General features: G+C 37.2%; 1 protein-coding gene across 3 annotated transcripts; it reads left to right on the top strand.

Annotated features, from left to right (window-relative positions):
* Nucleotides 1–269: 269 nt before the first annotated feature.
* On the top strand, nucleotides 270–15,323 carry sema4e (semaphorin 4e). Of its 3 annotated transcripts, XM_084119722.1 has the most exons (16): nucleotides 270–860; nucleotides 1,176–1,397; nucleotides 5,075–5,397; nucleotides 7,416–7,561; nucleotides 7,697–7,759; nucleotides 8,368–8,466; nucleotides 8,576–8,675; nucleotides 8,829–8,939; nucleotides 10,206–10,357; nucleotides 10,474–10,646; nucleotides 10,768–10,924; nucleotides 11,017–11,239; nucleotides 11,594–11,709; nucleotides 12,560–12,717; nucleotides 12,929–12,981; nucleotides 13,060–15,323. In XM_084119722.1, exons 3-16 carry the CDS (start codon nucleotides 5,283–5,285, stop codon nucleotides 13,689–13,691), a joined length of 2,298 nt encoding a protein of 765 aa, XP_083975848.1. In that variant the 5' UTR covers nucleotides 270–860; nucleotides 1,176–1,397; nucleotides 5,075–5,282; the 3' UTR covers nucleotides 13,692–15,323. The 3 variants fall into 3 exon arrangements, with proteins under 3 accessions (XP_083975848.1, XP_083975847.1, XP_083975849.1); XM_084119721.1 differs by having other exon boundaries at nucleotides 270–1,397; XM_084119723.1 differs by lacking the exons at nucleotides 270–860; nucleotides 1,176–1,397 and adding an exon at nucleotides 4,790–4,950.
* Nucleotides 15,324–15,435: the final 112 nt, after the last annotated feature.

Genomic DNA, 15,435 nt, shown 5'->3' with positions numbered 1-15,435 from the left:
ATCTCGGAGACGTTCCCGCAGTTCTTCTGGATTTAGTTTGTCTCAGTTTTTTCTGTTTCTTCATGTAATCACAGACGGACTCGATGATGGTGAGATCAGATCATCCTGGCTGTTGTCAGACTCCTTGTGCAGAAATCTCACTGGATTATTACAGTTAATGGCAAAAAGAATGTTTGGAAATGTAAACTGAAATTTCCTACTGACACACTACAGCAAAAGATATAAATAACTGACTTAAAACCTTTTTTGGGGCTTTTGCACAGTACTGTATATTTAACACTGAACATGCCAAGCACCGCAGGCGCTTCAATGTTCAAATGGGGATTTAAATGATGTCAGTTGTTAAAAGGTTGACAAAATACTTATAAATCAGTTTTAAAATTGAATTCAATCATGTTGGAAAAGACGTTGAAACGACAATATCAGGGTTGATTCGATTTGCAAAATGGACACAACATTCAACGATTCAGCTTTGATGTTGATTCACCCGTGAGTAAACGTTGAAATGACTGCTGGATAATCATGTAGCCCTATTTGTGTGTGTACAGGTTTTACTTGTGAGGGCCAGATTTTAAAATGTCCACCCCTAATACCACCCCTAAAACTGACATCACCAGGTTGCTGTATGGTTTAGCAGGTATAATGACCTCCATATTAAAATAATTTTGTCTGTGAGATGTTAGTGAGATAATGAATGCAAGCTAAAAAACCTGATCCAACATACAGTGCCAACAGAACAAGTTCATCCGGATTATGTCAAGTTATTGTGAACATTCAAATTGAAACAAGTTGTCATTACGAACATTAAAAACAGTTTGGATTAAAGCACAAGTTCCGATGACTCTTGCAAAGATGCTGAGGTGAGACCATACGTCTTGTTTTTTCTTCAGTATGAATGAAAAAATGTGTTTTGAAACTGTTGTATATCTGAGAAAATCAAAACATTGGTTTTCCTTTTGTTTTCTACAGCAGCAAACTTGGTTTTCTTGAAAATCATATCTTTGAAAGCACAATACAGGCTCTCCTACAATCCTCTTTTTTTAACACACACACACACACACACACACACACACACACACACACACACACACACACTCACGCTGACACTTGTAGTGACTTGTTGAGATTGAAGAGCTTCTAAAAGCATGTTTTTCTCGCTCTTTTCTCTCCAGCAGAAGAATGCCTTTGACTCCACACTGCAGGATCTGAGCAGTTTAATGCTCTTTCACACAGAGCAGCAGACACCATGAGCTCCATTCACTGCAGAACCACGACTCGCAACACACTTTCTGCTGTCTGCTGTATGGGAGGACTGGAGCAGTGTTTGTGTGTGTGAAGAGGAGCCACTCATGCGAGCACAGGAGAAGTGAGAGAATAACAGAGAATTTGGTTGCATGGTGAGTTGATGCTATACACATTTCTCAGTAATTGCCACAAAACTTATTTTCAGAGGAACTAAAGGAGGAGACCAAAACTGTTATGTAAGGGAAACTGCTGATTTGTTTACACTTGTGTAAGAGGGAACAGGCTATAGCTTTATTTAAAGTTTTAGTTCTAGTTAACAACAATAATATGAATAGCTCTGTACAGTACTTAAAATAATACCATGATATTACCATCATGGTATTGTCCAAAAATGGTATTTGAATGGAAATACTATGATGCACTTTGCTAGGTTTTTCTACATTCTGCTCATAAAGAAGCTTTATATAATTGTAAAGTATACAAATTTTAAAATATTTAAATTTAATTTGCAGATTCAAATCAACTGCATTTATAGGCCAATTCCCAAAAGGTGTGAACACTGTGGGTCTGCCATGCTATCAAAGCATTGCTGCGTTGTCTCAACCATTGGTGTGAGTTTTGGGGCGGGCCACCTTTGTTTGTTTGAACAATGGCAGAGACGGGGAAATACTTGGGGAAACCTGTTTGAAATGGGTTAGGGTTAAAAGCCCATAGATATCGCCGTCATGTTGTTAACACTAGCGGATACGATGAGGCCCTTTTCTCTGTTTTTTCATGTGACATTCAACAAAGCCTATTGGCATATTTGGAACAGAATGAAAATCTTTTTGATGAAATCTGAGAGATTTCTGTCCCTCCATATACAGCTACTCAACTACTACTTTGACGCTTAGAGAGAGATCATAAAACGTATCCATAAGAATTGAGCGGTTTAGTCCAAATTTTCTCAAGGGACAATCGCTTTATACGATGATCAGATTTAATTTAGGCTTTTATTCACATATGAACAATCATCAACACACCACAGTTGTGGTAAACGGAAGCTCAAGCATGTTCGCTTGATGTGCAGGAACCATTGAGGTTCATTCTCGTGTTATGCAGCACGTTTGAGCTTCTGCAGGAACCAATGAGGTTTGTTCTCGCGCATAAAGCAGGTTCGGTTGAGCTTCTGTTTATGTTTACTGATCAATGTTTAAATGTGAATAAAAGTCTAAATTAAATCTGATCATCATATAAAGTGATCAAGTCTCTTCAGAAAATTTTCAATCTCTTTTTGAAGCATCGAAATGGTAGTCTCGTAGCTGTCAATGGAGAAACAGAAAGCCCTCGAATTTCTTTAAAAAGATCTTCATTTGTGTTCCGAAGATGAACAAAAATCGGTAACACTTTAAAATAAGGTTAATGTATAAACTAACATGAACTAACAATGAGCAATACATTTGTTACAGTATTTATTAATGTTAGATTATAAAAATACAGCTGTTCATTTTTAGTTCATGTTAACTAATGAACCTTACTGTAAAGTGTTATCCGAAAATCTTACAGGTTTGGAACGAGGGTGAGTAATTAATGACAGAATTTAAATTTTTGGGTGAACTATCCCTCTAATGTCCCCAACAACCTCTTTTTAGACTTTTATGTCCTGGGGCCGGTTTCACAAAGATAGACTTTGACTATGGCTTAGATATAGTAGATAGTCAGACTTCAGATAGACATCTAAATTAGACCGTTGCACAAAGCACTTAAGACTCTGACTATCTTAAGTAGGACTACACTGCAATGCATTTTGGGTAAAATAAGACACTTTTTAAAACAAAAAACATGGCGGATCGAGTAAGCGCATTCAACCGCCCAGTGCAGTTTACCCCAGCGGAAAATATGTGTTTGTTGGAGGAGTATAACAGTTACAAGGACATTTTACTTAGGAAATGTAGCGGAGAATGTAGTAACAAGAAGAAATGTTTAAATTATGAGCCATTTTCCCTTTTCTTTTGGCTGTTTGTAATGTAACTGATTGTTACTGCTGGTTGCCAAGGTAACATAGAATCTTAGACCTAAGTTAGCCTGGGGGTAAGGTGTCTAATTTTTTTGGTCTAAATTAAGTCAGTCTTTATTTTTGTGAAACAGTCTAACTTGCATTAGACTAGTCTATGAGCAAATTTTAGACTTGTCTAACACTATAGACCGGTCTAAAATAGCTTTGTGAAACCGGCCCTTGAAGTCAATTTTGGTTCAGACTGATTTGCTGCTCAAGAAACATTTCTTATTACTAATGTTTTAAACAGTTGTGCTGATCAATTTAATGCATCCTTGATGAATAAAAGTTGTTTCTTTAAAAAAAAAACTATACATACCCATAATGCCTCTCTTGTTCCTCTTCATGATGTTTTGATGTAAGAAGTGACACTGTTTGGGGTCAGGTTGAGCTAACCTGCACACTTTCTGAGAATGTTAAGTAGCACTTCCTTATGTGGGTGTTCATAGACAAAAAACAACAACAAAAGATTCATTTAAGGGATTAAATAATGTTTGACTCATACTTTATCTAAAATTCCCCAAAAGGTGTAATTTTGGGCTTGTAGACTGTTAGGCGGTGGTAACTATGATTAGCCTTTTTTAGAAGCTAGTAGGGTAGGAAGTTCCCACAATGATTTAGAAGTAAGCATGTGTTTACATGTACATGTCGTGTTGAAATAGGAGTGCTATCTGATCAGATCTATCAGATAGCACATGCTACAGCTCATCACGGCATGAATGCTAATCATGCTTGCAGTCAGCGATGTTGTAAACATATGCTGTTGTAACCAGATAGTAAAATGCACCAATGAGCTCTTGTGTTTCCAGATGTTGGAGGCTTCCAAAGGCTGTGTTTTGAGGGTGCATTCAAACATGTGCAGTCATTTCCCCATGGTTTCACGGACAAGGCTTAAGCCTACTAGCCTTGTCTCAGACTAAAATAGATGTTTGAGCTGTCTTAACTGAAAGCAACTTGCACTGAGATATCTTAAAATATACCGGGACCATTGTTTTGTCAAATATTGTTTTATAAAAGCTACTTAAATGCCCTAATTGATCTAAGGACTAATCCTGTCTTAATCTAAGCCTTGTCTGTGAAACTGGGCCTCTGTGGTTTTGGTTTCATTGGTTTTGTTGACAATGCTGGTTGAAACCCAAAACTTGTCACGCATTTACATTTTCTCTAGCACATAACTCACCCTGGACCTAGAAAATGAGATTTCTAGTAAATTTAACAAATATTTACAAAGAAACGTCAAGTAACACATAATGTGAAATTCTAAAGTAGAAAGACGCAGTTTGAAGTACTATTTTCTTGTAAAATGTACCCCAATATACTTTGAAATATATATTTTTACAGTGTAGTTAGTAGTTAACAACTACCTAACATGGGTTACAAAATGGTTTCTGTTTTTTGATTCTTCCTGTTTCTTCATATGTCTGTTAGGTAACACCAGCTTAATGACAATAAACACGTCTTGAGGTTTTTTATCAGTGTATTGCCTTGAACAAGACTTTTTAACTTTTCAGATTGTGCATTCGTGAGCGTGTCACTTATGAAGCTAGATCTTGGGTTTTTTTAGGGGGGGTTTCTAAGACATATATCAGGATGTGGGTGTCTTTTGGTGAGCTGTTCTGGCTTTGTGTCATTTGGTTGCACGAAAAGCAGAACCGTGTGTCTCTGTCAAGGTCTTAAAGAAAAAGCTTTCATCCTCCTCATTAGCATCACTATAGCAGTGACAGAAATACTGCTGCCAGCACCCCTGCCTGTTCACACTTTCCCCCTCTCTCTCTCTCTCTCTCTCTCTTTCAGATGGCCTCACAGCGTTCTTTGCTGCTTCTCTGAAGATCCCTCTTTGCAGCTAAAGTCATATATCTAAGTATGGAAGAGCTCTGGACTGAAGCAGGGGAGAAGCAAGGATGAGAAGACTCTGACAGACAGACGACAGAGGAATATAGCATTCGCACAGTCTTTTAGACCAAAATCACGGACTATTTTTTAATTTTTACTGGAACGCTGAATGATGTTTCTGCTGGCTGTTCTGTGCGTGTTGTATGTCTGGAGTCCAGCAACACTGATCGGTGGACAGGGACCGACATCGAATATCATACCTCGGAAAACAGTGCCAATTAAAAGTAAGTGTAATTTATGACAATTATGTTTGGACATCAAAATACCATGTACTTTGATGTAAGGTAGTCTCAGAAAATATTTGTGCATGTAAAATGTTTGAATTATGTGCATTAGATACAAAATATCAAATCAAAATCTGCAAGCAAATTATGTTAAAGCCATTGTATGCCCACATTCATATATCAAGACTCTTAAAGGTAGTTTTTCCAATATATATTTTCATGGTAAAAGATGGGTATATAAATTGAAAGTTAGCGTTTCTCTAAACATTCTTTTGATTTATTTATTTATTAAAAAACTGTTGTAATTATAAGTCGTCACATTTATTTATATAGCGCTTTATACAATACATACTTTTCAAAGCTGCTTCACATTAATAAACAAAAAAATAACAGTGTTAAATTAATCAATTATGAAATTAACTCAATTGCAGCTGTAAAGAAGCTCTACAGAAGATAATAGTTTAATTATTCAGCTCAAATCAATTCAGTTCGATAACAGTGTTGATGTTGCAGAGTTAGTGGCATTATCCAGCTTAATTCAGTTAAAAAAAATTCTCATTGGATAGTGTCAGTGCAGTAAAATGTAGTTACAATAATACAGTCAATATTCTGATCAAATATTTTTTGCCCAAGCATATTTTACCAATTTTAAACCACATCAATCTTAATAATTAGTGATTTTGTATATAATCATTTACAAGTGATATATAATTGTTAACGAGGACAGGAAGTTCAGATGTGCATAATTATTAAGCAGGTTTTCTTTTACATGTGAAATGGGCCAAAAAAGAGATTTAACTCACAATGAAGAGTCAATATTAAATGCCAATGAGATGGATGCTTTACTATGGAAACTGTAAAATTAAGGTGTGACCCTTGGTCAAGCATTGCTCATTAGTGCAGCAGGGTCACCAAAAACAGGTTTAGACGCATGTTAACTGCAAAAGAGTTTCTGTTGGTTTCACGCTCCAGAGCTTCAGTGTCTCCAGAGACACCATTTTTCAGAACGGCAAACTACCTGGAGTCTCTAGAAGTACAAGGTGTCAGGTTCTCATGACTTTGCCAAGGCAAGGAATCCTGAAACATGACCCACACTTGATAAAAATGACAAGTGTTGTGAAATAGTTTTATGGACAGATAGGTTAACTCATGAGGTACCAGCACAAGTACTGGAGATCAACTCCCAAATCCTACTTCCAGATTCTGGAAGATAAATTCTTCAAACTGTGGTGCAAGAGGAAGAGGTTCTGCTCTATCAAGAGTCACTCTCAACCTATCTGTCTATAAAGCCATTCAGTCTTCATGTATTTCACAACTCTTCAGCTAGTGATTCTTATTAAGTGTAGGTCATGTTTCAGGATTCTTTACCTTAGTAAAGTCTCTGAGAACCTTGTGCTTCTGGAGACTCTTAAGTAGGTTGCAGTTCTGGAAAATGGTGGCACTTGAGACTAAAGGGTTTCTGATGGTTTCACACCTAATTATTAGTCTTTTGCAGTTAATATCTTTTCTTCACAACCTGTTTTTTTGTGACCCTGCTGTCCAAAGGAGCGTTTCTTGTCCAATGGTCACATCTTAATTTTTCATTTCTATAGTATCACATCAGTTCTCATTGGCTTTTAATAATTTCTCTTAAGTTAAGTCGCTCTCTTTTTTTTTTTTTTTTTCATTCTACCTGTGAAAGAAAACCTGAATATGAATATAAGGTGTTGTTCACTTCCAGCCCTCATTAACAATTATATATCACTTATAAAATATTATATAAAAAATTAAGATTGATGTGGTGTGGAAATGTGCTTGAAATAAAATCATGATCAGAATATCGACTTGCATAATAATTATGCACGCACCGTATTTCTGTATATTTAAATTCCAACTGAGCAAGCCAAAGGTGACAGATGAGATACAGGACTACGTTTCTTTGTTTTCAAACAACATTTAGTTGTTCTGTGTGTGACTTTTCCATTTTTGGCAAATGTTTGCAACTCCTACCCTTGACTGTGGCTTTCATTTGTTGCTAGGTAATGGAAGACGTTTGTTTCGCGAGGAGGGTATTTGGAACTACACCACTATGCTTCTGCGGGAAGACCTCAATATGCTTATCCTGGGTGCCAGGGATGCCATTTTTGCCCTCGATCTAGATGACATTACAGTAAAGAAGGCCATGGTGAGGTCTTAAATGCATAGTTTCAAAAGCTTCTTATGCTGTGATAGTTCACCAAGTCATTAAATATCATCCGCAGTGATTTTTTTTGTGTAGTATACAGGGATGATGATGATAAGTTGTGTTGTTTTTCCTCAGGTAAATTGGCCAGTCACAGCACAGCAGCAAAAAGACTGTGTCTATAAAGGAAAAGATGCTACGGTGAGTTTTCACATTTGAAATTCAATAAAACAGGTGCATTTTTTGGCTCACATATATTTATATAAATGTTTGGACAAATAATACCTTGCACCAGCTTTTATTGTGTCTTATTATCTGTCTTGCTATATATTAGCAGATATGTACACTTTGATCTCCTGAAGTGTATTAATTTATTGTGAATGCAGAGTATTCAGTTTATTAAAGTTTTACAACATTCTTAACATGTCATTTATGGAATGATCTTTATTTTTTATAAATACAAAATGTGTCATTGCATAGATGCTGCATGAATTTTATATTTTATGCAAATATCAATGTGACAAGATGTTTAAGGATGTTTTAAGACTGTTTATCCAAAGCAACATGCAAGAAAGTACAACTTGCCTGTATTGATCATTCCAGCAGATATCGACAGATATATATAAAGTACTAAGTAAAAGCCAAAAACACCCACATGAACGTATATATTCTAAGAACACACAGGAAAGGGAAGCGTTTGGTTCTGCTTGGTTAGACATCGTGGTCAGAATTGAGAATAGGTCTTTTTTTACACAAAGATCACATCATTTATTTGTTTCCCATGACCACGTTGTTGTTTTTTTCTTTAGAATGACTGCAAAAACTATATCAGAATTCTTCATAAAAATAAAGATGGCAGTATGTATGTTTGTGGAACCAAAGCATTCAACCCATCCTGTGGCAATATGGTGAGTCTCATCTGTTGTAATCAGTGTTAGAGATAGACACTACAAACATAGAATGTGCAGTATACAGTGTTTAAGGTTTTTTTTTTTTTTTTTTGCATGTTATTCTTAGTCCTATGCAAATGGTCAGCTGAATTTAGAGAACAAGCAAGAAGAGGGGAAGGGGAAATGTCCGTTTGATCCTTTTCAACGATACACGTCTGAGATGGTTGGTACGTACTGACTTTTGCCAGTTAAAAACAGATTAAGCACAATTGACAGTTCTACTGACAAGATCATATGGACTCATATGCAACTATCAACAAGAGTTAATTTAGTGCCAATAGTTTCCACATCATCTTTTTCTTGTTTTTTGTCTCTTGCAGATGGAGCGTTATACACCGCCACTGTAACGAACTTCCGGGGCTTAGATCCAGTTATGATGCGCAGCACAGATGAAATCATACGGACTGAGTCTACAAGCGCCTGGCTTATTGGTGAGAGCATGGGGATGTCTAAACAAACCTTCAACCGCAGTGTGCTAAAGACAGTTAGAACACATTAGAAATCTTGTTGCAATACCTTGCAACACCCTGGCAACACCACTCGCATTCATATTTTTTCATGTGGCTTTTTCATCCAAAAGACTATAATAATTTTGCAATTTTTATTAGCCAAAGAGTGTTAATAAGCTTGGATATAGTTATTTGTTAGCATGCCCGTTCATTTCAATTGCAGAAAGTAGACATCCTGAATGCTGAAATCTTTGCTTCATGGGCATTCATTCCCTGAAATATTTTTGTGCCAATTCATAGTTTTCAATCACGAAGAACTGGAGTGCAAAACATCCATAGAACTGCAGCATAGGCCTGTCAGTTTTTCCATCTGTTTCAAGCCATTAATATTTAGATCACCTCTTAAGAGAAGAAAAACAAAGATATGTGAACAAACTGCAAGTTTCGGGAACTTGGAATCAATTTACAGAACCTGTTGCAGTATTTCAATCAGTATAAACAGCGGAACCTTCAAAAACACTTAATGTTAAAAATGAAAATGAAAAACACATAGCCCTAAGGCACTTAAAACTAAGGCATGTTTATAAAAGCTACTAAAAACTAAGGCCTAATCCTGGCTTAATCTAAACCCTGTCTGTGAAACCAGACCTTAAAGGAGAACTCCGGTCAATTTTAACATTGAGCTCATTTTTTTGTACATTTGGAGTGCTGTCAATACAGAGAACAACGACAAAAATCGGTGTTGCCTACACCATGTTATCCTCTTTTTAAAATGTGCACCCTGTTGACTTCAATAGGGCAAGTTTTAAACCTGCTTTTAGCCTCTTAACATCCTTGATGTGTCATTACAAGTGCACAGCCAATGTGAGTGATTCCTTCAGAGTGAACACGGGTCAATCTGACTGCAGTAGATGTGAAAGATATGAATAAAAATGATAATAATTCAGCCAGCGCTCATACTTGTATTTACATCCTGTTTTCGGTCGAAGTCCATAGTAATCGATTGTCGAGTTCACGCGCATAGGTTTAGTACCTATGATCACGCGCGTGAACTCGACAATTGATTACTTTGGACTTCAATCGAAAACAGGATATAAATACAGGTATGAGCGCTGGCTGAATAAACATCATTTTTATTCATATCTTTCACATCTACTGCAGTCAGATTGACCCGTGCGGGTAAAAATGCATTAAAAGTTGACAGGAAGTTTATTGTGACTGAAATATGTTATTAATTTGTCATTTAAGAACCAAAATTTGTCTACATGGCCCACATCCCGGAGGGAGAATCGAACCCAGAGGGGGACGACGACAAGATCTATCTGTTCTTCAGTGAGACCGCAGTGGAATATGATTCATACACCAAGGTGGACGTCTCTCGGGTGGCTCGTGTCTGCAAGGTAAACTCCCTTGGAGTCATTTCTATATGCTTAACCCATGTCAAGAAACATTACAGCATTTCCTGTCTATACCACATATGACATCTATGCAAAATGATAGAATTTTTCCTACGCAGGGAGACTTGGGTGGGCAGAGGACGTTGCAAAAGAAATGGACATCATTTCTAAAAGCGAGGCTTGACTGTCCCGTTCAAAACATTAACCTGCCTCTTCTGGTCCAGGACATGTTCCACTTGTGCCAAGGTGACTGGACCACCTGCGTCTTTTATGGTGTTTTTACTCTACAATTGTAAGTTTGAGCTCTTTGATTTTGTTTAAAGCATATCTCAATTACTTGCACTCTCAAACCAAACTTTCAAAGATTTGATGCTACAAACCACTGAAACTGATGTGTCGTGTCTGATCGACAGAGACTCCTCTCAGTACTCTGCAGTATGTGCATACAAAATTGAAGACATCAAGAGGGTGTTCTCAGAGAGCAAGTTTAAGGCTCCTTTTACCGTCGAGACGTCGTTTGTGAAGTGGGCGATGTACTCGACCGACCTACCTGACCCTCGACCTGGAGCAGTGAGTCTTCTAGTTCAATAATTGTGTTCGGCACTCGTTCAATAATATTGGATGCCAAAGTTCAGTAACTTTCTCTTTTCTTCTCACTAAAGTGCATTGATAATCATGCCAGAGAAAAGGGCTTCACCAAAACCCTGGATCTGCCGGACAAAACGCTGCAGTTCATTAAAGATAAGCCTCTGCTGGACCAGGCCGTCTCGCCCATTGGAAAGCGAGCCCTGCTGGTGAAGAGCAGCATTGCTTTCACTCGAATTGTGGTGGCCACAGCGACTGCCTTGGACGGGAGCAGCCATCACGTCATGCTCATTGGCACAAGTAAAGATGCCTTTATGTTAATCTATAGGTTGTTTTTTTAAAATTAGTAAACCCTCAAAATAAATATATAAAAATATATTAAAATATGTTATACAAAATATGTTTAATTGTCAGAAAAATGAATGCACAAATATTTTCTTTATGCAAAATTATTCTTAATTAATAATTTATATTTTTGTGATGTTCACCCAATGATTTTTCTATCTACACCATTACTAATACAGATAATATAATTAATATGATATGATGAATAATATATTCAAGCCATTTAAAGGCATCTTCAGCTGTGTAAGTGTGTTTAACTGAGATTGTTGTCTTGTCTTCAGCATTGTTTTCTGTTCTGTTTCGTATCAGAGAGCGGTTCAGTGCTGAAAGCTGTGAATTATGAGGGAGAGATGGTTATTATGGAAGAGATTCAGGTCTTTGAGCCCTCAGAGCCCATCAAGATACTGCGACTTTCCAACACCACGGTAAAAAGCAGATCGATGTGTTTATTTCTCACTTAGCAACGTCATGAGCTGTGTTTGTCGTGCAATTTTATACTCTCTCTGTTTCTGTCAGCAAAGCTCGTTTTAATCCTGTAACTCATTTGGTAAAACAACAATGCCAAAGTCATGGGTTGAATAGCATTCCAAGTCAAATCTTAAATAGCAGTTAACAATTATTTTCTGTATACACTAATGTTCAAAAGTTTTAAGTTAAGTTTAAAAATTAAAAAAAAATCTTTTAAAAGAGGTCACTAATGTTCGCCAAGGCTGCATATTTTTATTAGAAATATATATTAGAAAAATATATTATATAACAGTAATATTGTGAAATATTATTATAAACAAAAATAAATGTTTTCTATTTGAATATATTGTAAAATGTAATTTATTCCTGTGATTCAAAACTGAATTTTCAGCATCATTACTCCAGTCTTCAGTGTCACATGATCCTTCAGAAATCATTCTAATATGCTGATTTGCTGGTCAAATAACATTTATTATTATTATTATCAATGTTGAAAACAGTGGTGCTTCATATTTTTGTGAAAACTGTGATGCATTATTTGATGAACAGAACGTTCAAAATAACAATTAACAAAATTAAACAAAATAACAATATCAATTTAATGCATCCTTGTTGAATAAAAGTTAATTTCTTTAAAAAATATATATTACTGACCTTAAACTTTTAAATGGTGCTGTGTCGGCCATGTGTTGTTCTAAAGGATTATTTTGGGTTATGTAAGTTCAGTTGGGACAAATCAAACTAATTGTAATCTCTATTATTGTCTATAGAGATGTTAAGTTATGTGTGATGTCATCCCAACAACAGCTGTACGTGGGTTCGGAGGTGGGCGTGGCGCAGCTGTCCATTAGTGAATGTGGGCGGTACCACGCGTGTCTGGACTGCATTCTGGCCAGGGATCCGTACTGTGGCTGGGACCTCAACACTGGCCACTGCTCTACCATAGACAGCACACACAGAACCAGGTCAAAAAACAAATATAATAAATATAATGCAATATGGTGATGGAAATTTCATAGGAAAATGTTTAAATGTCAGAAAAATGTATGTAAAAATTTGTTCATGCAAAATGTATGTATATATTTTTAAGTGATATTTTCGCACACCATTGTCTACACCATTACAAATATTGATATTGGCATATTACTGATTGCTGTAATATTTTTTCATCCACAGCACCATGATTCAGAGTTTGAGTGACGGTGACGCCAGTCAATGTCCACCAATAGGTAATTGTAATACAGTATATCCCAAAATCTTTATACTGTATGTTTTGGTAGAATCTACATCTAGACCTTGTATTACAGGTGGCAGTAAACCAGACAACATCTCGGTTTTCCACGGCAATACCGTGAAGCTGCCGTGCCAGCCTTATTCCAACCTGGCAAAGGTTCACTGGCATCTGAACGGACAACCGATCAGACCGTCAGACACCTTCCAGATCCTCTCGGACAGCCTAATGATCATCAGCGCCTCCGCAGAAGCCAGCGGCCACTACACCTGCAGTTCTGTCGAGGGGAAATACGAGGTCCAGCACAAAGCATATGATCTAAAAATGTGGTCAGGACCCGGCACTACAGCATCCCTCAGTGACGTTAAGGAAAAAGAGAACACCCTAGTGGCTATGGTGGTGATATTGTCTTTAATTCTAGCTATGCTAGTAATCTGGAACCTGTACAAAGGGCATTTACCTTTGCCGTGTTGCCACAGTAGGGTAAAGGACACGACGAACAGGTGCGGAGATGAGAGGTTCTCTGCAAACCAGGCTCAACAACATCATCATCAAGTAGCACCATCAACAGTGAACATGAACAGCAACAACAACTATGCAAACATCCAGAGGTGTTCCACAGAAACAGACAGACTCTCAACCACGGTTGGTTCCTCAGGTCAGACTCAGATCTCATTCAAATATATAGATGATGAATCAGAGATCTGAGATCGTTTTTATGCAGACTTGCTAATTCAGCTAATGTGACGGTTCAACATTTAAATGCAGAACAAGCCCACAGGTGCTGGTTCCTCTTTTGCACCTGCTAACTCTTGACTAAACTGCTGTTTTGACCCACTTTGTGTCTTTGATGAATTGCCTTTCATTCTAAATGCCTTCGTTCAACCACCATATGCCAAATGTCCAACGGACAAAAAAGACACTGAACCAGACTTTTTAGCATAAAGCCTGTCCACATTGCAGCTTATACTGGCAAAGAACTGCCAAAGTCCCTTCAAAGTCAAATCACTTGGTGGTCATTTTTGTAACGCCACTAGGCAGCTATTTCAGTCATGCAAAACCAGCTTTAGTGTCTGTCAAACTGCTTGGCAATATTTCAAATCATATTTGTCGAGCTGCCTCATGAATGTTGTTGCTTGCGTTTAAAATAGCATTTAAAAAGCTAATTGTTTTTGGTTTAATAGCCTAAAAGTATTTTGTTTTTGACTTTTTTCGTCAAGAGAAATTGCGCCAATCATTGATGCTTATATGGTCATGGCTTGCATCATGTAAGAGGAATTACAAGCTGAGCCAAGTATCTTACAAGCACCTCCCGAGCTCCAGAACATTTGTGGAGTCGGTTTATAGGCTCTCTCCTATTCCCAAATCATACACAACTACATCACATAGGCTACTAGCAGCCATACAGCATGCACATATACTCATACACACAAATACACTCTCTAGTGGTTTTTGTTGAACCGAATGGCCCTGCTGTTTCCTCACTATACACCAAATTATTTGCACAGCCGACTTTTTTTTATCTGAAACTATAGCAGTGAATACCAATACCCACACTTGTGATCTTAATCACTTGAGAATGCATATACGTGATAGGAAATAAGTGTGCAAGACTGACCTTAAAGCACACTAAATCCATCTCTAATACTGCTTCAGAACGGTATTTAAAGCTAAGTGTATCCCATCATTTTCAAGAACTCATGTGCCCTAAAGATTGTGAGGAAAACTTTCCAGTGCAAGTTAAATTAATTGTATATAACATTTCATTCTTGCAGTCTTCATGCCGCTTGAACACTTACAGGAAATATGTCATCGTAGTAAACAAGTCATCAAGTGCAAAGACCACAAGTGTGGGTATTTGGACAGGCCCATTATAATACTTTTGGAACAACCCACTTAGACAGGAAATGATCATCTTATCACGCACCTACACAAGCGACCAAACGTGTGGTTTATAAAATAGATTATAAATAACGCAGAAGGAGTATCCACAAACAGTTTCTCAGAAATCAGTAAAGCCATGTAAAGAGTTAGGGGTCGTTCACACAGAACGCATTATGCATTACACTGCACTTTTTTATTGTTTTTTTTTTTTTTCTCTGTTAACATGCACTAGAAGGATGTCTTTGAACGTAGCGCTAACATCTTTTGCTGCGTCTTGCGCATGACAAATGCAGTACTCGAGTTAAAAGAAAACACATTCTGTGTGAATGGCCTCAGTGATAAGAATTGCATCCTGTCCAAAATGAATAAATACTGATTATTTCACTGGCCTAAAGGGCCATTCACACAGAACGCATTTTTGCAAGGACTGTGCATGGATAAAAAAAAAAAAAACAAGCACAATGGTAAAACACGTCAGTCTAGCACAAGTTTAAATAGAAAAACATTGGAAAAGGAGTGCGGTGGAATAAAAAGTATTTTGTTGTGAACGGCCCCTAACAAGGCTAAA

This window comes from Abramis brama (assembly GCF_963993115.1).
Source record: "Abramis brama genome assembly, chromosome: 7".
Classification (NCBI taxonomy): domain Eukaryota; kingdom Metazoa; phylum Chordata; class Actinopteri; order Cypriniformes; family Leuciscidae; genus Abramis; species Abramis brama.
The sequence above is the reverse complement of the archived record's forward strand: the minus strand, read 5'-3'. Positions and strand labels throughout refer to the sequence as shown.

What these genes read in the sequence shown, in the direction of transcription:
- sema4e (XM_084119722.1), top strand. Translation starts at nt 5,283, where the DNA reads ATGATGTTTCTGCTGGCTGTTCTGTGCGTGTTGTATGTCTGGAGTCCA. An exon ending in ATAAAGGAAAAGATGCTACG is followed by an intron (nt 7,760 to 8,367) that starts GTGAGTTTTCAC and finishes TTTTTTCTTTAG; the next exon opens with AATGACTGCAAAAACTATAT. An exon ending in GGGTGGCTCGTGTCTGCAAG is followed by an intron (nt 10,358 to 10,473) that starts GTAAACTCCCTT and finishes TTTCCTACGCAG; the next exon opens with GGAGACTTGGGTGGGCAGAG.